Here is a 20,442-nt window from a genome sequence, read left to right as displayed (position 1 = left end):
ACGTCACTTCCTGCTGCCGCTATTCTTCTTCTTTGGTTCTGGAAAAGCCTATGGTGTCCCCTGTCGGTGCAGACAGTAAGGAGCCGCAGTTTTGCACAAAAATCATCATTCTAATGTTTTTTATGAAAATTACCAAAGACATAAAAGTCCGAAAATTATATGCTTTACTATGGAGCTTTAATTTGATTTAAGATAGCCCTTATTTATGTGTTTGTTTCTTCATTTTCTTATCGATATGAGTTAGGTTATGACTTCCTTTGATTGACAATAGTTTGTTTTAATGTCCTTACTGTTGTCACTTACATTCTTACTTATGGTTGAAATTCCCATTTTTTTCTTTTTATATTTGCTCAACCAATGTCTGTATTTTTTATTTTTTTTAATTTGATATCAGATTCTCCCCAAAGTAAATGCAAAAAAAACACTCCACATAAAACACAACAAAATGACAGAAACATACAAAAAAGGCAATGACAACAAAATTGCATAAAATTACTAAAAAAAAATACACAAAGTGACAAAAAATATAAGCAAAACAAAAAAGGTGAAGACCCCAAAAACACAATGACAACAAAAATACACAAAATGACAGAATATATAAGCTTAAATTACACAAACTTGACTCAAAAACACAAAAATCCTCATATTGTTTTAATGAAACTTGTCAGACATAAAAGCCCGAAATGTATATGACTTAATGTGTAGCTTTAATTTGGTATAAGATAGCCCTTATTTATTTCTTGGTTTTATTATCAATATCTATCTAGTAAGGTTAGGACTTAATAATGATAATGGTTTGTTTTCCTGTCCTTGCTGTTGTCACTTACATTTATGGTTGAAATTCCCCTTTGCTGAAGACAAAACACAAATAAATGCTAAATTTTAAGCAACCAAGGTAAAAAAAAAAAAATGAATACAAATCAACCTTCAAAGTAAATAATGCTTAAAGCAGGAGTACATTTACATTGTTAAATATGGATCCATAGAAAGTTAAATACTTTTTTTTACTCTGTGTGGAGGCTACAGAAAGGTTCACACTGACCCTGTGCCTTTTTTAAAAGCTGATTTTCTTCTGTTCAAATTAAACTATTAGAAACTTAATTAAAATTAGCATAATCTCCCCACTACTCATTCAGGCCTTACTACTACATAATTTAAATTGATCAACCTAACAGCTCTGAGTGAACATCATTTTCATAGAAAAAGGCAGGCTTGTTCCAAACGCTACAAAAGGGAGGATGTTTGCATTCTAAAACCCATAACGCTTTATTATACCTTTGGTTTGGTAATAAAACACTATTTTAATAATTGGATAAAACATTCAACAAAAAATGGATGAGACGTAAGCTTGTACATTAAAAAACAAAGAAATTATTAAATGCATACTAGATTTCTTGCTTAAATTCAGAAATCTAAAATTGCACTTGGTTTTTTTTTTCCACTGAACAACACAAATAACGTTTACTCAGATTTGAAGTTACAGCTGTGAATATTATTTACAATCCAATGTTTTGCAACTTCAACTATTTTTGAAGTAATTGTTTGTTTTGTCCAGGTGTGGAGAAAAGTGGCATGCTAACAAAAAGAGCGTGTGAGCTTTAGTTTGAAAGTGTTGTTTTGCTCATTCTGCAGGCACAGAGTCCGGACCCTCGTCCTGCAGGACGCTCGTCTCCAGGACGTCAGACGTGGGCGTATCTGGCGGCTCCTGAGAAAGATCTTCAGAGCATCTGCTCACGCTGGGCGAGATCACATCCGGACTGGTGTCACATGACTCCGTGCTCTGCTCCGACGTGACCGTGGTAACACTCGGGGGAATCGGGTCGAACTCGTCGTCGTCATCATCCAGGATGGGAGATTCATGAATATCTGGCAGATAGAAACAGACAGTTGAGTTTTCATGTTTACAAAACTCATTCAGGTAATGTTTTAAATCTAAAACAAGCACTCACTGCTGAAAGCGTCTGGGTACTGCTTAGCAATCTTCCCTTTCAGTGTCCTGTGAGAGTTAACAAAGAAAAGTCTGATCAGGTGAGTGTAAGAGGGCAAATCCAATAAGGCCCAAGATAAATGTAAAATAAGACTCCACCCAAAACACAACAAAACAACACACATTAAGCAAACAAAAAAGATTTGAAAAAAACCCTACAATGACAACAAAAACGCACAAAATAGCTCGGAAAAATGCATAAAAATACACAAAATGACTCCAAAAATAAGCAAGAAACAAAAATACACAATGACAGAAAATATAAGCTACAAAAATGCACAAAATGACAATATATTTAAGCAAAAATACACAAAATTACTCCGAAAACACAATAACAAAATACACAACTGAGGGGTGTTCCATAAAGGAGGGTTAACAAACTCTGAGTCTATCCATAAACTCTGGGTCAACATACCCCGCGACGGGAAACTCTGGGTATCAGATTCCATTACAGCTGATATGAAGTGGGTTAATCAACCCTGAGTATGTAAACCTTGGGTTACTTATGTGCACGCGCGCGATAAAAAGCCATCATCAATGGATCAGAGATTACTCAAACTGCCATGACAACCAAACGAAAAATAGTGTTTATTCACCCGAATGGGTGAAATAAGCCGGTGTTTGAGGAATATGAGCCTGTTCTAAAGGTGCGTTCAGTCTTCAGTGATTATAGTGGCTTAAATCACCCGTAATTAGTCACACCTTTTTGGTCACTTCATCACTTTATTGCTTCAGTGATGTGACGAGCGGTGAATAATATGAATAAAATGTGTCTGAGGAGACGTGTCAGCAGCATAGGATGGCTGCATAGAGAGTCCTGCTGTTACACTGGATATTAAGACAGTAAATGCCGCTTGATATTGCATCATTTTATATTGATTTTTAATGTAATATTGTCGCCAGAGTCATTCAACGTCCTAAAAAATGTCATAAAGAAATCCCTGAAGCGGGACGCGAACCCGTAACCCATCGCTTTCAAGAGCAGCATCACAATTCGCTGCGCCATCATATCTTATATTAGCCACAGGTTTGTATTCAGGGAACTTTACTACAGACATCAGGAGATGTTTTAATGCAGATCAACCTCTCAGTGACTTTCACTTAATGATCTGTATCTACAATGTTAGAAAGAAAACTACCGTTTGCACAAAAACAAAAAAAACGTAAAGGAACACAACATTAGTAATGATGTGAACACGTCTGTGGTGTGTGATGTTACTAATGTGTTTCAGCGAACAGTGTTAAGGTTTATTAAAGTGTTCAGAAACCGTGTTTAGGTGGGCGGAGTCAGGTAGAAACCCAGGGTTTCTTTGATAAAACCTGCCAGAGACCAGGTTTAGTTCACGGACAATGTTGCCATGGTAACATACTCAGAGGAGAACATACTTCGCGTTTAGGAATGTGATACTCAGAGTTTCCCTCATTTGAGCCCAAACATACTCAGAGTTTCAACAAAACCCGCTTCATGGAGCACCCCTCTGGGCAAAATGTATAAACAAAATGAATGTTTATTCGAGTAAAAATACACAAAAATGACACCAAAAACACAATATAACTACAAAAATACGCCAAATTACAGAATACAGTATATAAGCAAAAAATACTCCAAAAACATAATATCACTACGAAAATGCACAAAATTACTCGCAAAACACACAAGATGACTACAAAAATACACACAATTACAGAAAATTTTACAAAATTACAACAAAAACCCACGCTAAGATTGTTCATTATTCTAAATGCTGACATTAATGTTGATAATGTGGCCTTCGGATCAGACAATCATATTTTCGTGGCCCCGCTGTGATAGAAGTTGCCAATCTTTGGTGTACAGAATGAAACATTAGAGCAGAATCATCCAAACTTGGTGTAACAGAGCCACAGTCCTGCAGGTGAATATTATGACCTTGTTGTCATGCTGCTTTGCAGAAATCCTGAAACTCTTTGCATTCATGAGTTTGAGGAGGGAAACATCCTAATCTTGCAGGAAAACTGCGCTCAGAACTAAAGCAAAACCCACCTGATCCTTCTGAAAACACTGTCCAGATCTTTCTTCATCTCCACCAGGGTGCGCGTGTGTAGCAGGAAACGCTCGTTCATCTGTTGCAGTCGCACGTTAGAGAGCCCATTAAAGTTGATCAGCATTTCGTTGGTTTTCTCAAATCGGTCGAGCCTGTTTCCACAAAGGTGAAACACACATGTACAACACGGCTTACATTCTCAGACAAAGAGGGGAAAAAAGAGATTAAAATGTACACTAAAGTGTAGCTATTGTAGATAGTGATTGGGATAGAAAGGTGAAGCCACACTCACATGTGTCTCTGAGCTTGGATGATGGCGTTCACATCCTCTGAATTGACCATGCTCAGCATCCTGTTACAGAACACTCCTGAGGCCGTGGGCTCCACCATGATGACCAACACAAAGAACGCAGCAAACACTAACCTGCAACTCACAAATGTGACACAAGCTCAGTGTGGAGAGGACGTAAAGATGGCATCACTCGCTCAGACTTCATTTATTTACTAATAGCTCAAAAGAAATAGTGGCTCATTTAATTCTATTTCAAGGAAACTTTTAACCCGAAATCATTCATCGTAATCCTAAAGGACATTAGCAATTACTTGACTAACACTATTGATTAAGATGTGATCAATATTAGCAGCAAAAAGTTAACTTTATCAAATTACAGCAAAAAATACAAAAAGAAAAAAAAAGAAAAACACAAAATGGCAATAAAATTGTACAAAATTACCATCAAAATGCAGGAATTTGCAATAAAAACACAAAAACAGACAGAATCATACATAAAATGAAAATTAAAATTCACAAGAGGACTCCAATAAACAAACATTACAGAAAAATACACAAAATGACTATTAAAAAAACCTAATAAAAACACGCAAAATCACAACATAAACACACAAAATGACTCACATAACACATAAAATATAACAAAAACTTCAAAGAAGACTCGTAAAAATAAAAAATAGCAGAAAAAATCCACAAAATGACTCCATAAACCACAAAACTCAACAGTGACTTTTGACAAATAATGACCACAAAAGACAAAAACCACCATAGATCCCAAAATATCTCAATTATATGAGCAACAAATAATATTAACAGGGTTTATTTCACCTGTCATTTGCAATAATGATATAAACAATGAATCATTATGTCTATAGATGCATTACATTACTTACAATAAGAGTATTTGTGTTCAAACAGCAGCAGGTTCAGCACCACCAGTTTGTTTGCATCGTAGTATCCCTTAAAAACACTCCATAGAGCTTCATTAAAGTACTAAAACTACAGTAAACACAGCTCACCTCAGGCCTCAAACTACTGATGTTCAATAACCGGTGCAAACGGCACCACGAAGGCGATTGTCAGGCGAACACAAGACACTCCTGCGACATTTTTGGACCTACAGTCACATGACCGGCGTTTCCGGTGTTACGGTTTAACTGGCGCCCCGTCTAGCTGGTGAACTACTTCCTGTCAGGCCGAGTGTTGGGTTTTTTTAATCATTCAAAACCACACAAAAATACTAAACAAAGACTGGTCAAAACACACAACATGGATAATCAAGAACTAAACAGGGGGGAAAAAAACTCCAAAGCAAGACATTTTTAAAATTTTGGAATTTTTAGCAGCAGGTTTAGATTGGACATTATTTATATTTCTAAATCTTTCAAAATAAATATTGTCACCTTCTTAAAATAATTGCCTAAGTAATTTTTTGACAAGAATGACTTTTTTTTTTTTTTTTTTTTGCATAAATCAACTCCTTATGACGCTGCCCACCTCTGGTAAAACTGCCTTAATCCTCAGTTAAACAGAACATGTGATTCTACACTTTTTGTATAATGACCTATGTCAACAGTGTAAGTTAGGCTATTTTATTTTGCCCAAGGGAAAAGATAACGTGATTTAGGCAATCGTACAAGTTTGACAAGATGGAGACTGCTTCAATGAGGAGAAAACTCTACAGTCTGAAGCCATTTCCAAGATTCAAGGCTTATGCCTGATTGGTAAATAATGAGGTTTATTATAATATATGCTATGCCATAAATAGTCTTTTTAGTCAGAATTTTAGTTAGCAAAATAGATAGCTAGTTTCCAAAGCTAATTACAAAGGATTGACTTTGTTTATTTATTTATTTTTTAAATCAGAATCTTACTTGAACATAGTATTATTAATCACATTATCATTTGACTTGGAATGTGGCATCTCTGAAACGCTTGTGCAGTGTCTGCATGAAATACAATGAATGTTTTTCAGAATGATCACCCATAATCGTATACCTTAAAGAGTTAAACTGCTTTTTTTTCTTTAGTAGGAGATGCACTAAACAATTCAGACGCTGATCAGGCCTCATCCAATGAAAATGAGTGTTAAATAAATGATGCAGCATGCACCAGGCCAAGATTGTGTTTCAGATAAAGCAGATATGACCTTAATCACTCCTGTTGATGTTGTTGAAGAAGCCAAGCAGACACATCCAAACCTTGAAGAGGCAATGATGATGATGATGGTGATGATGATGATTTCATCAGGGATCCAAACTTGGCCTCATGCTGTGATGAGTCCTCTACCACAAAAAATAAGGTATATGATGTTGATTTAAACAAATTGGCCAAAAAGAAAATACAAAAAACGCCTTAGTTTAGACACATGGAAGCAAAATGAAACCAAGAAAAAAGTGTTGGCGCTGCCAAGAAATTACAGAACAGCAGCAGCAGTGGATTTTTCTGAAGGCAATGAAAACCTGTGATGAACGCTGGTTATGTCTCCACTTTGGTCACTAAGGTCAACATTAAACAAAAGACAGTTACTGAAGGTGCACGGTGGCTTAGTGGTTAGCACGTCTTCCTCACACCAATAAGATCCTGGGGTGGACACTTGGGTCCTTTCTGTGAGAAGTTTGCATGTTCTTCCCATACTGCGTAGGTTTCCTTCGGGAACTCCCGCTTCCTCCCACAATTCAAAAACATGACTGTTAGGTTGATTGGAAGAGTCTCTAAATTGGCCGTAGGAGTGAATGAGGTTGTGTGTCTGTCTGTGTGTTGCCCTGTGATGGACTGGTGCCCTGTCCAGGGTGTACCCCTGTCTAATGCCCATTAAGCGCTGGAGATAGGCACCAGCAGACCACCGTGACCCTGAAGATGAGAGCAATGGGTCAGAAAATGTATGGATGGATGGAGTTACTGAAGGATCCTGACGGCGCAGTTCATCATTGTCCTACGAACTAAAGCTTCAAGATGGAACAAGTCTCCAAGTGTGCAAGGAACTTTTTTCTTCTACATGTGGTCTCCCTGAAAGAACCATAAGATGCTGGTTGAACAAAAACCCTACTGACCCTGATGAACAAGCGCCAGCAATTAAATCTAGACCTAAGAGAGGCAAGCATGCACACCTTGAAACTAGTGTCAAGGATTTCCTTAAGGACTAGTTGAGGGACCTTCTCACTGTTGATTCACACTACTGCAGAAGCACAAACACCTACAAAGACAAAAAGTTCCTTCACCCAGGCACAAACATCTCCCAACTACATCGGAAATATCAACAAGTAGCTGCAAATGCTGGAGTGAGGGTTGTTGGAACACAGGTTTTCTCACATGTGCTTCATGAAGAGAAGTATTTCATATTCATTCTCAGAAAAGATCAGTGAGATAAATGTGTTTCATTCAAGCATGGGAATATCTGAATATGATGCACATGTTAATAGCATGGTGTTCCCATGTGCTCTCCCAGTCAAGGAGAGAAAGTTCTAGGAGTTGGACCTCCAATCAATGAAACACATCATGCTTGTTGAGTGTCATCACTTATATGACAATTTGCCACATTAATAGGCATCAGTGAAGATCCCAGCAAAGTAGAGCTGGAAGGAGCAGTGAGGAGATGCACATGTCTCCTCAGGATTATGTTCAGTTAGTGACAGAATTAAAAATGGTAAATTGCCTAAGTCACTGAAGCATGTTCAGAAAAAGTCATTTTTCTTTTATTGCTATTATTATTGGTATATCAATTGTGAACTGTAATTACAACTTTGTTCAGTAAAATTATTGAAAAAATATCATAAAGTCAACATATGGCTCAGCTTTTTGTGTTTTCTGAAAAACTTTCGCTTTCTTGTGTCGTCTTGTATGTTCTTTTAATTTTGATTTTGCTGCATTTGAATGTTGACTCTCCTTTTTAAGCCTTGTATATAAACTAACTAATGTTATTGACTATGTCCTTTAATACTGATTCTAGTTGTTTCATGAACTGATGCTTGTGGCTTATGTCCTGTAGCCTCCAGCTGCATTCACACTTTGAATATTGAACTATTTTTTGCTTGTTTGTTTTAGTGTCTTATTCCTGCTGCTGCAGCAAATGTAATGTAATGTTTATTGTATGCCACGTAATGATAAACTAGCTTTACATATTTTCAGGGAGCCTATTGTACAACTGGCCGAGGACTACAGATAAAAACTAGCCTTTTGGCTAACTCTGGCATATTATATAACTGAGCTGTTATGTTAATATGCACTGTCCTTGTTAAAAAAATACATTTCAATTTCAACCTTTAAAAAATTACTTAAGCGATGAGTTTAAGAAAGTGACGATATGCAAAAATGTGGGAAAACATGCCTTTGTTTTTTAATATCTACATTTATTAATTTAAAATTTTGCCCAAAATAAATTGAATCGTTAAACAATATCTCCCTCCACTATGTTAAAATAAGGTTAGAGATACAGTTTAGCTGGTTTTATTAACAACTCATATTGACATATGAGAATGTTTGATTGCTGCCATCTGCTGGTGTTCTAGAATACTCTCCTAAATACTAATCTAATGGTAAACCATGGGGTTTCAATCAGCGATGGGAAACTTTAATTACAACACATGTCACAAAAATGTGTCTGTCTGATCCCAAGATGATATTAACATTCACGTCAGCACACACACTCTCCTGTGTTAATGGAGAAAACCTTTGTTCTCTCCATTAACACAGGGGAGAACAAAGGTTATAGTGTTTTTGTTAACATCCTTTTGTATTTTTTAGTCATTTTGTGATTTTTTTTCCATCCTGTGTTTTCATTGTCATTTTGTACAATTTCCTGTTGTTTTCATGTATTTTGTTGTTTGTTTTTGGAGAATTTTGCCATTTTGTGTATTTTCATAGTTTTGTGTTATTTTCTGTTTTTGTTATCAGTTTTGCATTTTTGGATTCATTCTATGTGGGTATTTTTCGTTCTCCTCTGGTGTGGTTTGTATATATTTCTCTCCTCTCTAATGTGTATATTTGTAGTTGTCTTTTTTTGGCCATAACTGTGTACTTCCACTGTTGTTTAGTGTATTTTCATATTTTCCTGTCATTTTTTGTTTTCATTATCAGTTTTGGAATCATTCTATGCTTTTATTTTTCTTTCCTCTAGTGTGTTTTGTACATTTTTCTGTATATTTGTAGTCGTCTGTTTTTGGGGTAATTTTCTTGTCATTTTGTGTGTTTTCAGGGTCATTTTGTGCATGTGACACATGCCATGTCTGGTAAAGATGTTGTGCTCAGTGTTGTACCACATCTAAGCAGGGATATGAATATTTTTAACAATCATTCCTCAGTGTCTGTAAATGACGTTAGAATCTTTCCCTCATAAAACAACCAATCAGAATTACTGTTTACTTTCATTGTCATAGTGAGTCTGTGTTGTGTGAGTTTGTGCAGTGATGGACGAGTCTCACGACCCTGGATCTTAAAAAAAGAAAATACTCAAGAAAGGTGTGATCAAAACTTCCAGAAAACTGACAAAATTTACTTTTATTGAGAGACGAGTAAAAAAAGTACATGATGTATAAAAAATACAAAACCGCTTTGTCTAACTAAGTAAATGCATAGCGACAGTTCATGCAAGCCTAGAGTTAAAGTTTCCTACAATGGTATCCAACTACTCTGCAACCGTTTGAAGCTACACGCTAAAAAAAGGAAGGAATACAGTTTTGGTTGCAGTCTATACCAGTCGTGTCGTTTCTACGTGTATGGATCCAAAGGGATGACACAGAATAAGTTATAGGAGGCGTACGCAACGGCGCCGATGAGTAAATAAATACTTAGGAACGTTTCACAAATATTGACAGCCAGTAATTCGACACGTCGTCCTACAAAAAAAGCGTGCGTGAGAATTACATTCATTTTCTGAGCACTCCAACTGTTCTATCAGCTAAAGATGAAAAACACCTCATAGTCTAAGAAGTCTACGAAAAAGATGCAGGAATACAAATAAATATCAAATAAATAAATAACCCTCCTTTATATACAGCCCCCTCCTCTCCCCAAACTACGTCACATGTACAAAATTCATCCTAAGCGTTGTCTTTTTAAAGAATACCATAAACATACGTCCATAGAAAACCTGCAATGTTCTGACATTGGGGTGAATTTCTTCAATGTGCTTTGGCTTTCACTTGATAAATAATTAAAGGATATATTATATCACAACACATTTATGGTATTGAAGAGGCAACGGCATAGAGTTTTAGTTCGTATAAAGTCTTTTAACCATATACTGACCCAGGAATGACGGAAATCACGGATATTGATATTGCTTAATAATGTCTATAAACCCATTAGTTTTGTGTTTGTCAGTTGGATTGTGTGGTATTGTTACGCAGCGAGATTTCTATTTTTCAAATTTCTATTTTCTTTTTACGTACAAAAATAAGTTAAAACTTCAGAGAAAATGGATCCAAAAAAATAAAAGTGAAATTTACAATTTTCTTATAAGGCCATGCAATTTTTCCATGGAGAGGCTCATGCAGCGATGGTTGATTTCCTTCAGTTATTCATGCTAAAAAAAAAAAAAAAAACACTGGAATCGTTGCAGAGGCCACAAGTAATAGAGCTACTGTTCCTTTTTTTTTGTCTCCAAACCAATCCAGAATTCCACTGTCTGTGACACAGAACATTTAAGGCTGGTGTATTTGCTGTTGAAGCTGTGAATAGGCCTTTTTTTCCTCAAAGTCTATTTGAACGCTAATCTTTTCCTACAAACACAAACTATCAGACAAAGTGGGTGTCACGGGAATCACACAACGGCTACTGTACAGGTCTGTTATTGTTCATTTCTTAACGTCTCAGAAAAGAAGATGATGTTGATCTCAAGGAAGAGAACACACACACACGCACACGCACACACGCACACGCACACACACGCACACGCACACACACACGCACACGCACACGCACACACACATTAAACTGAAGATCCAGAGTTTCTTCACTGAGAATGTGTTGAACTATGCTGAGTTCAAGTAGCACCTTGTTTACACGGGTGGCTCCATTACGACGTGGAATGAAATAGGCTACGTGTACGAGAGCTCCAGCATTTCATCATGAGAACACAAAGCAGAGACTATAAATAAGAATACAAAGGAACCAACAGCAGTCCATCAGTTGTCGTTTAAACACTGGAGAACTTTTTTTTCAGCTGCTCAATGATCAAATGCAAAGTGAAGCCGTCACGTTACCAACCCGCCTCCATCGTTACGGATGGAGGCCCCGCCCTCTCATCAGACACCGACATCTGCTTAACTTCCTCCTCCTCCTCCTCCGCCTGAGGCTTCTCCACGGCCACGCCCTCATCTACCTCCACCTCTTCCTCCTCCTCGTCATCCTCCTCCTCCTCCTCTGGCTGTTGCCGCTGCTGTCGCTGCTTGTTGCGACAGCACGGTTTGAACAGGTGGGGGTCGATGAGCACCTCCCCAAAGCGGCCTTTGTAGATGATACCACAGCACACCTTTTGTCTGGACCACACAAACACACACACACACACACAAGTAGGATCTACGTTTAACTCTGAACAAAAAAAATAGATGGAGAACACGGAATTCACACTAATCTGAATTGGGGTTTTTTCTTCTTTTCATTTGAAATCAGGACCCAATATGACAAATATATATATATCTCACATGCATGCTTCAGGACTAGGACGGCGTATTAAAATTAAAATCTGAGCACTACGAGATTAAAGTCGGAATATTTCGAGAATAAAGATGTCATTTTATAGATTAAAGTCATAATATTTTGAGAATAGAGTCATAATTTTATGAGAATAAAGTTGTATCCTAAAAAATTCGCAACGGTACAGCACTCAGAAATCCCAGTTCAAGTGAACGCAACCAACACCGATAGCCCTGAAATCAACCACTTCCATCCACTTCCTCCTCCACAATAAAAGAGGCTATTTGCTCCAAATCAGTCTGGTTCTTTAGTCCGAACAAACGCAAATGTCTGCAAAGTGTTTTTAAAGTCCTTAAACTGATAACAGTAGGACTGCCAACTTCGGTCGTTTAGTCGACTAATTAGTCGATGCCGACCAGGATTTTCATTGGTCGACCAGCAATAGTATCAGTTTCAATAGCGGAAAAAAAAAAAATACAATGCACTTATATAGGTGATAAGGATTAAATATCAATATAATGTGTTTAATGCCTAAACATGATTCTATGTCCAGCAACAGCTGTGTGTATGTGTGTGCTGCGCTGCAAAAAAAACAAACTGTTGCGCTTCAGCTGTCAGTGCGCTGTCCTCAGAGCAGATCAGAGCAGAGAGGGAATAAACACAAGCATCCACAGTTAAATCAATCATTTTCCTGCACAAGAACATGGATTATCCTTATATTTGATATGTGGATTATGTAAATAGATCCACTGTTGTCTCTGGCGTAGTAAAGTGCACTGCGCACCTGTGTTTGACGTGCGTTTGTTTCCCCGTGTGCTGATCTTTGTTTATTAATAAAAGCAGGCTAACCGCTAAAACAAACGTAAATATGTCATTTGTTTGAGGAAAAGAATTTTTAACTGTCGGTTTCGGGTCGGGCTCTGATATAAATACCTAATGTCTGTCGGACCTGTAGGTTTCACTTTTGCTTTGTCGGGTTCTGGTCAAAGTTTGAATAAGGTTCATATCATAAATGGTCTGCGTTTAAAAGCAAATCAGCAAAACAATATATTTCTCTCTTTTTCTTTCTCCTCGTCCTCCTCTGCACCTGCTCATTCATGCTCTGTTTTTTTTGGTTGACTAATCGCTACGTGTGCCATAGTCTTGGTCGACCAACCCTTTCCTTGGATGACTACAGCCCTAAATAACAGTGTGTTGATGAGGGGCAAAGGCTCAGTATTTCACAATGTGTGAAACATAAAGAGAAGTATAATCTCACTAAATTCTCCATATTCTCCGTAACGCACAAGTGAGTGCAACACGCACATCTTGTTTCTATTTCAATTTTATTTTCAAAATATTGCGACTCTAATCTCGTAATTCCCAGATTTTAATTTTAATTTTAATGTGGCTCTAATACTCTATCGTACAGGACAAAAAGATGCATTTACACACTATGTTTCCCCAGGAAACAGGAGACTAAACATCTTGACAGTAGTGTAGCAAACGGACTAATATGTCAAATTAAACTATATCACACATTTTCATGGTATTTTTCGTAATTAGCGTAATTAGCAAAGTTGCAATTCTAGGGAAGTAATCTCGCGTGAATTTGGTATAACTCTCCCGGTCATCTGAAGCATATAAATATAAAATCAATTACAGTAGTCAACTCCATTAACCCTATTTAGCATGTTTGGTTGGATTTCAGGAAGTTTAATAGCCAGTAAAATCATCTAAACAGGGAAAGGAAAATGAGACACTGATGCAACTTTATCAAATATGAGGTCATGTTGGGAACGCTAACAGTTAAAAGTTCTTCTATAAATTAAAGGAAACAAAAATGAACAAAGTCGGACATTTTGCCATTGATTTTGTAAATAGAAACAGTTTGTCGTCACCTCTTCCAGTAGGTTAAGTCCAGGAATGAAAAGACTGGGGAGCGACTGGATCCTGGACTGAGTTCAGTATCAGAGCCTTCGTCTGACAGGTTGCTGTAACTGGGAGACTGGGCTGGAGAGGCACTGGAGGTGGTGCTGTGGGCGTCTGAATCTGTAACACACAAATCCTTATTTTTCACACACAAGTTTCATTGAAACCTATAAATATGACTTGGGTTGGATAATGGGGCGACCGTGGCTCAGGTGGTAGTGGGTCGTCTTCTGATCGAGAGGTTGGGGGTTCCATCCCAGTACCTGACTATGTGTCGAAGTGTCCTTGGGCAAGACACTGAACCCTAAGTTGCTTCCAGTGGTCGACTAGTGCCTTGCATGGCAGTCCTGTCCCACTGGTGTGTGAATGTGAGAGTGAATGGGTGAATGAGCTGATATGTAAAGTGCTTTGAGACTGCTTCAGTGTGGTGATAAAGCGCTATATAAAATCAAGTCCATTTACCATAAAGACTTATACTCACTGAAAAGTACTCATATTCTCCTAACGTATTTCCAAACATTTTTACAATGATTTGGAATTTTATAAATAAATTTAAAGATTTAAAATACATTGCTAATCTAACTGTAAACTATGAAGTTTGAAGCATTAATGTGTGTCGTTTTGTGTATTTTTGTTATTTCTCCCATTTTGCATGTTTTTTTTGTTTTTTTGTTTTAATCATTGTGTTTCGGATTTCCTGTAATTTTCCTGTAATTTTGTTGATTTTTGTTCTCAATTTGGATATTTTTTGTCGTCATTTTGTTCATTTTTGTTGGTGTTTTGTGTACCATTTTTGTTGTTGTTTTGTGTACCATTTTTGTTGTTGTTTTGTGTACCATTTTTGTTGTTGTTTTGTGTACCATTTTTTTTGTCATTTTCTATATTTCTCTCATTTTCAATGGTTTTTATGGTGTTCTGTGTAATTTTGTGGTCATTTTGTGTATTTTTTGAGTCAATTTGTGCATATACTTTGGGGGCTTCACAATATTAGGCCATTTTCACACAGGGGCCTAATACGGACCAGTTTGATCTCAAGAACAATTTGTGCTATAATTTGCACTTCAACATGTAAAAGCAATATCCATAACATGTGGCCTCTGTGCCCCAGTTTCCAATGCCTGTTTTAAAGTATGTTTCCAGTAAAAATGTAAACTCACTGTTTCTTTTGAGCTCCTTCTGCAGCCTGCTGATCTGATTGGGTCTCGCCTTCTTGGCGATGGACTTTATTTTCTTTGGCCTGGAAGTCACTTTTAAGCTGGGACCTCCTCTGGCATCGACCACCTGTCCAGGGCATGGAAATGATTTTTAACACAAGGAACGTTGAAGGAATATCTGTGAGTAAACCATCAGGCCAAACTCACATGGTTCCAGTTCTTCTTGGTTCCCACCGGGAGCTTTTTCCACCGTTTCACCAGCAGCACGCACGCGTTGCAGATTTCTCCGGATCGAGTTTCACTCAGCCTGCGACACAGATGCAGCTTTTGAGCAACGGCGTGGGTGGTGGGTCACTCCTCAGCTCATTTCAGTGTTAGGGTTGCATCTCTTACCCAAAGCAGCTCCTGAAGTCCTTCTCGTAGCGTTTGCTGTCAGTGAAACGAGAACTTGAAGACTTCGCTCTGCAGATGCAGCAGCCGTCCAGACTCCTGTACATCTTCGGCTTGTGAAAGCCAAACATCTGCCAGCAGGAACGAGTATTTAGACACACCCGTAGGGGATAATAAAAACACTTAAATAAAAACTAAAAACTAGTCACATTTTGTTTGATGCAATTTAACTGCAACAATCTAGAATGCTTGTATTCTAGAAACAAAGTATGAATTGCTGCTAGAGTTATTGGAGTGTTTAGTCAGTTATTTTGTATTTTATATTTAATTGTTGATTTCATGTACCATTGTGTGTTGTGTGATTCAGATGTACCAGCTTGATCAATGAAGCAATAAAACACTGTGTCGTAATGTTAACCAACTGTAGGACATAAAATTTGGTAAAATATGTTAAACGTGACAATAATGGGTCAACATATGCAACAATAGGTGGGAGGGGTTTATAAGTGCTGAAAATGTCTTAAAATTGGAAAAAATGTGCAGACATAAAATTTCCATTTGATGGAGAAGTGGCAGAAATGGGGGTATTATAGCAACAATGCATTAAAAGGAGCAAAAATGTTGAAATAAAAAGTAATGAAAATAGGGTAAAATATGGCAAGTTTTGTGTAGTTGCAGAAAAAGGGTAAAAACAAAAAATGGGCTCAAATCAGGGTTTGGTGTCAATTTTAATTGTAATCACATAATAGATCATTAATTACAATTATTGCATAATTATAATCATAAATGCAAATTAAGAAATCTGTAATTGAGTTGACTTTGTAATTGTAATTATAAAAATTCTATAAAAATGGTCAATTATAATTACATAATAATAGGGACGATAACATTTTACAGAGTAACAATAGTGTTCATGTAATTGATGCTTTAAACAAAGAGTTTATAACTATTACTAAATTACAACTCGTGTACCTAGTTGGACATTTGCATAATATATTATAATTAAAGCACTAAAACATTCTAGAACAACATCATACACACATACAAAAATCACAACTATATGAATAAAAATGAGTAAAAACTGTAATTGAGAACGAAATTGTTTTTAACTTTCAGGGGAAAAATAATAATCCTAATTTATTTGTAATTGGAAAAAAATGCTGGTCATCATAATCATAATTGAATTATAATTGAACGTGGATAATTGAAAACGTAATTGTAATTGAAAAATGTAATTGACCCCAACCCTGGCTCAAATTGTTCAAAAAAATATTCTTAGTTTCTTGAAGGAATCTGGCCCAAATGGGGTCCTGACCCCAAGGTTGAGAACCCCCTGCCTTAGAACACCCATGGACAGACACCACCTCATGTTCTCATCAGCTCAAATGTTGACTCAAGCAGTGGCTGGTTGGATATTATGATTAGAGGTTATATATATGGTATATATTATATGATATCCAATGAGTTATGGTGAGGGATGGAGTCAGATCTTGGTGAACATCTCTCTGCTCTGACCCACATGGGGGGAAGTAGGTCAACAGTCAGACATATAATGTCACCATGCTGAGCGCACACCAGTTTTTGGTTTTTTAGCTCCTAAAACCCCGTAAAAAGCACCTACAGGCTGCACACATTCACCACGCTTAGAAATAAACATGTGGCCTTAGAAAATGATGCAGAATTTAAAATGAGCGCTGTGTGTGAAACACCTCGAGGTGCAGTGATGGGGGGGTGAGGTGCAGAGGAATTGGGATGTTATGTTGCTAGGCAAAAAAAGTCATCTCCATCGCACATGTGGCTCTGAACTGCGGCAAAACTGCGAGCCGCGCCCCCCAGACTGGGTTTTTTCTCTCTCCTCCTGCCATCAGTCCTAGGAGTCCTGACAGTGCAGTGCCACAGCACAGAGCTCTCACTCTGCACCAAAGATACACACCCAGAACAGACCAGCATTACATAAACTATAGGAGCTGCATTCCTGCATCACCAGCATCATGTAGTAGTAGTAGCAGCAGCATGTAGTAGTAGGAGGATACTCCATCACATGCATTTATAATATAGAGCATGTGAGGGTTGCCTGAAATGTTTAGTAATTGACCAAAAATAATTACTGATTAAAATTACATATATATATATATATATATATTTATTATTCCTTTTCAAATGAAAACAACACACAATCTTAAACAACTGTATTCTATACTTTCACTTTAATTACATAGCGCAAATTACAACAGTCATCTCAATTATTAATTATTTATTTTATTCAACTGTAGAATACTGTAGATATTATGATGAAGGATACAACTTATGTAACTAATTAGTTAATAATAAATGGCTCAGTTTTTCTCATCCCTACTATTGCTGACTATTGTTGTCTGTTTGAGTGACATCACTTGATCAAGCCTTTTCTAACATTCCACACTACAAAATAAGTTGTTTTTTTTTATTAAAGAAAAAAAAAAGTGTGCTGATATCAGATCAATATCAGTATCGGTCGATATGCAAGGCTGCAATATAGGTATCATATTGGAAACTACTCCTAGCCACTTTGTATGTGTTACACATTATAACAAATATGATCAAGAAGTAATTGTAGAAAAAGAAAGCCTTTGGGGTCACCAGGAATTTGTGATAACGAAATGGGGTCACAATCCAAAAAAGGTTGGGAACCCTCTCTGATATAAAATGTGCATTTTGTCCACAGTTTCCATCCTTATGCCATCGCTGATATTATTAACTCTAAGCTACAATATTCTAACCACGGTCATCAATTATCAGCATCAAGAAAATAAATGGTGTGCTTTTATTTTGAAGGAGATTTATCATGAAATACTTAATCTGCTCCAAAGCATACTAGTGTTTTTTTTAAATAGTGATGGGTGATATTATTGACCCACTCACTTTATTGTTTTTGTTGTTTGAGACAAATATGGCACTTTTCTTGTTTCAGGTGTAAAACATTCAGTGAAGCAACACATTAAAAGTAAGCTAAAGCATATGAAAACTGGTTCAGTGTTAGGTGTTTGTCTTTTTGATGACATAATTCAATCACGCAATGTGGTCAAACATTGTTTAGTGGGGCTGGGACCATATACATTTGTTCCGATTCCATTTTAATCAGGATATTAGGGAGTGGATTTGATTCAGAATGTGATTCTGATTTATTAAGTATTGTGATTAACTTCAAAAATAATGAAAGTGAAAGTATACACTTCTAGAAACACTGTATGAGTCGTGGTTTTATCAATCAGTCGGTCTGAAATTAATTTCAACGGCAAAAGTGTTAACATAGGACAACGTATGCAGACATCGTTAAAAAATAAAATAAAATACATTTTGAGGGAAAAAAAAGGATTTTTAATAGTCACTAGTTTTTCCCACACCTATTTTTTACCGTTTTTTTTGCACAAGCCTCACCCACCATTAATGTCAAATAGAAAATAACATAATTTCCTCTTCCTGCAGCTCCATCTTTCCTTTTTTTTTTTTTTTTTTTTGCATATAAGAATCCATACAGAATGTAACTGCATTTTACACATTATATTGTTCCTGAGTAAAGCCACCACGTGTTGTCTAGCTAGTGTTCCAGCATGTGCATTAACCAGCCTCAGAGTGGCTCATCTGTAAACATCAGACGATCTCTGCAGCAGAATACAGTACGTGACGCAACTCAACATGGCAACACACTTCAAAGGCGGAGGCAAATGTGGAGAAGGGGGTGTGATGGTGCAGTTTTACACCAAAACTGAATAATTCCCTGATTAAACTGCCTAAATTGTCAGTAAAGCTCAGGTATTTTGCATCAGTAAAAAGGTTGATGTTTGAAATGTGACTAAAAGGCGGTGAAAAGCTCGGGTTTCCATCGATGGGGGGGAGGAAAGTGGTGTTCACCGCCCACTCCTCCTGGAAGAAGCATGGCACACGCACTACGACCTGCTTCATGCGCACCCATTTTATGGCGACACGAGCATCGACTTCTTCCACACACACGATTAACTTAAAGTAGCCATATTGACTTACAACTAAAGCATTTAAACAGAAAACTGCACCAGTATTAATGTTACGGGACATGTGTGTGTGTTGGGGGGGTGGGGTAGGTAGGGGTGTGTAATGTGATATTTACTCTTTGTTATTCCACACACTCCAACCGGGCACGTTTACACTGCTGTGCGCGAAGTTTAACTAAAGTCAGTTTTTTTTTTTTTTACGCCACTTTCTTGAACTACACGGTGCGGTTGTGGTGCCGTGATGCGTTCACGGACCACTTTGAGTGCGTCCATGAGGCTGTTTTGTTGACAGCAGCGCCGCGTGCTCAGGCGCGTCTCTGCTCCGGGTGGGCGTGCGTGCGTGCGAGACACCAAACTTGCGTTAAATGTCTCCGCACGTGGATGCTCGACCAGAAATTTTAAAAAAAAACACCGATAAGTGACTTAAACATGGATGTGGTTTCACAGTGTGTGGGTGCAACCGAGCCCCCCCCCCCCAAATAAAATAAGGCCAATTGTTCTAAATCCACTCGCTTGTTTTTGAATTTACACGCGTTTAAAGCCGCTTCAAACCAAGATGAAGATGTTTTATTTACCTTAATGCACGTATTGGGCGGTAGATAGAAAAAAGTAGTCCGTACAGCGTTTCCTTTGAACACAGACAGTGTTGTTGAAATCAAGCCGCATCAGTAAACCCGCTTCTCTTGTTGATGTCTGTGGACGGACGGGGATGGGATAGTTGTGAACACAGCTGCGCATGCGCCTCATCCACACCTCCATTTCAGAGCAGAAGGCATTTTTTTTCTCCCCCTTTTTCTTCAATCAAAACTATTTACATAAACGTGTGACGTGTGCGTGCGTCTGCATTCTACTGGCCTTATAAGGAAGGGAACATTGCGCGGGAACAGGGGGCTCGGCCCCGGTTGCTATGCTACATTGGAGAGCGTAAGCAAAGGGGGCGGGGCCTGTGCTTTACTACAGGACGGCAGATGGCCAGTCTGCAGGACGACGGGCTGGACCAGACATAAGCAACTCACGGCCCGGGGGCCACATGCGGCCCTCG

The 20,442-nt window shown here is 37.7% G+C and overlaps 2 protein-coding genes across 3 annotated transcripts; both read right to left on the bottom strand.

The window, feature by feature from the left end:
• Positions 1–705: 705 nt before the first annotated feature.
• kxd1 (KxDL motif containing 1) lies at positions 706–5,466 on the bottom strand. 2 transcript variants are annotated; one of them, XM_028450102.1, is made up of 5 exons: positions 5,197–5,462; positions 4,304–4,435; positions 4,011–4,163; positions 1,950–1,996; positions 706–1,866 (listed from the first exon to the last, which is right to left on the bottom strand). In XM_028450102.1, the coding sequence occupies exons 2-5, from the start codon at positions 4,399–4,401 to the stop codon at positions 1,622–1,624; spliced, it is 543 nt and encodes a 180-aa protein (XP_028305903.1). In that variant the 5' UTR covers positions 4,402–4,435; positions 5,197–5,462; the 3' UTR covers positions 706–1,621. The 2 variants fall into 2 exon arrangements, with proteins under 2 accessions (XP_028305903.1, XP_028305902.1); XM_028450101.1 differs by having other exon boundaries at positions 707–1,866; positions 5,323–5,466.
• Positions 5,467–9,872: 4,406 nt separating this feature from the next.
• On the bottom strand, positions 9,873–20,121 carry sinhcaf (SIN3-HDAC complex associated factor). Its single transcript, XM_028449760.1, has 6 exons — positions 19,976–20,121; positions 15,397–15,524; positions 15,211–15,310; positions 15,007–15,130; positions 13,819–13,969; positions 9,873–11,781 (listed from the first exon to the last, which is right to left on the bottom strand). Exons 2-6 carry the CDS (start codon positions 15,522–15,524, stop codon positions 11,502–11,504), a joined length of 783 nt encoding a protein of 260 aa, XP_028305561.1. The 5' UTR covers positions 19,976–20,121; the 3' UTR covers positions 9,873–11,501.
• Between the last annotated feature and the right edge of the window lie 321 nt (positions 20,122–20,442).

Source organism: Gouania willdenowi, chromosome 6 (assembly GCF_900634775.1).
Source record: "Gouania willdenowi chromosome 6, fGouWil2.1, whole genome shotgun sequence".
Classification (NCBI taxonomy): domain Eukaryota; kingdom Metazoa; phylum Chordata; class Actinopteri; order Blenniiformes; family Gobiesocidae; genus Gouania; species Gouania willdenowi.
Note: the sequence above shows the minus strand (reverse complement) of the source record. Positions and strands in the feature narration are given on the sequence as shown.

Coding starts and splice junctions, on each gene's coding strand:
- sinhcaf (XM_028449760.1), bottom strand. CDS start 15,524: ATGTTTGGCTTTCACAAGCCGAAGATGTACAGGAGTCTGGACGGCTGC. Junction 15,131..15,210: donor CCAAGAAGAACTGGAACCAT/GTGAGTTTGGCC, acceptor TGCCCTGGACAG/GTGGTCGATGCCAGAGGAGG. Junction 11,782..13,818: donor GACTTAACCTACTGGAAGAG/GTGACGACAAAC, acceptor TGTGTGGTCCAG/ACAAAAGGTGTGCTGTGGTA.
- kxd1 (XM_028450101.1), bottom strand. CDS start 4,401: ATGGTGGAGCCCACGGCCTCAGGAGTGTTCTGTAACAGGATGCTGAGC. Junction 4,164..4,303: donor ATCCAAGCTCAGAGACACAT/GTGAGTGTGGCT, acceptor TTGTGGAAACAG/GCTCGACCGATTTGAGAAAA. Junction 1,867..1,949: donor GTACCCAGACGCTTTCAGCA/GTGAGTGCTTGT, acceptor TCTATCTGCCAG/ATATTCATGAATCTCCCATC.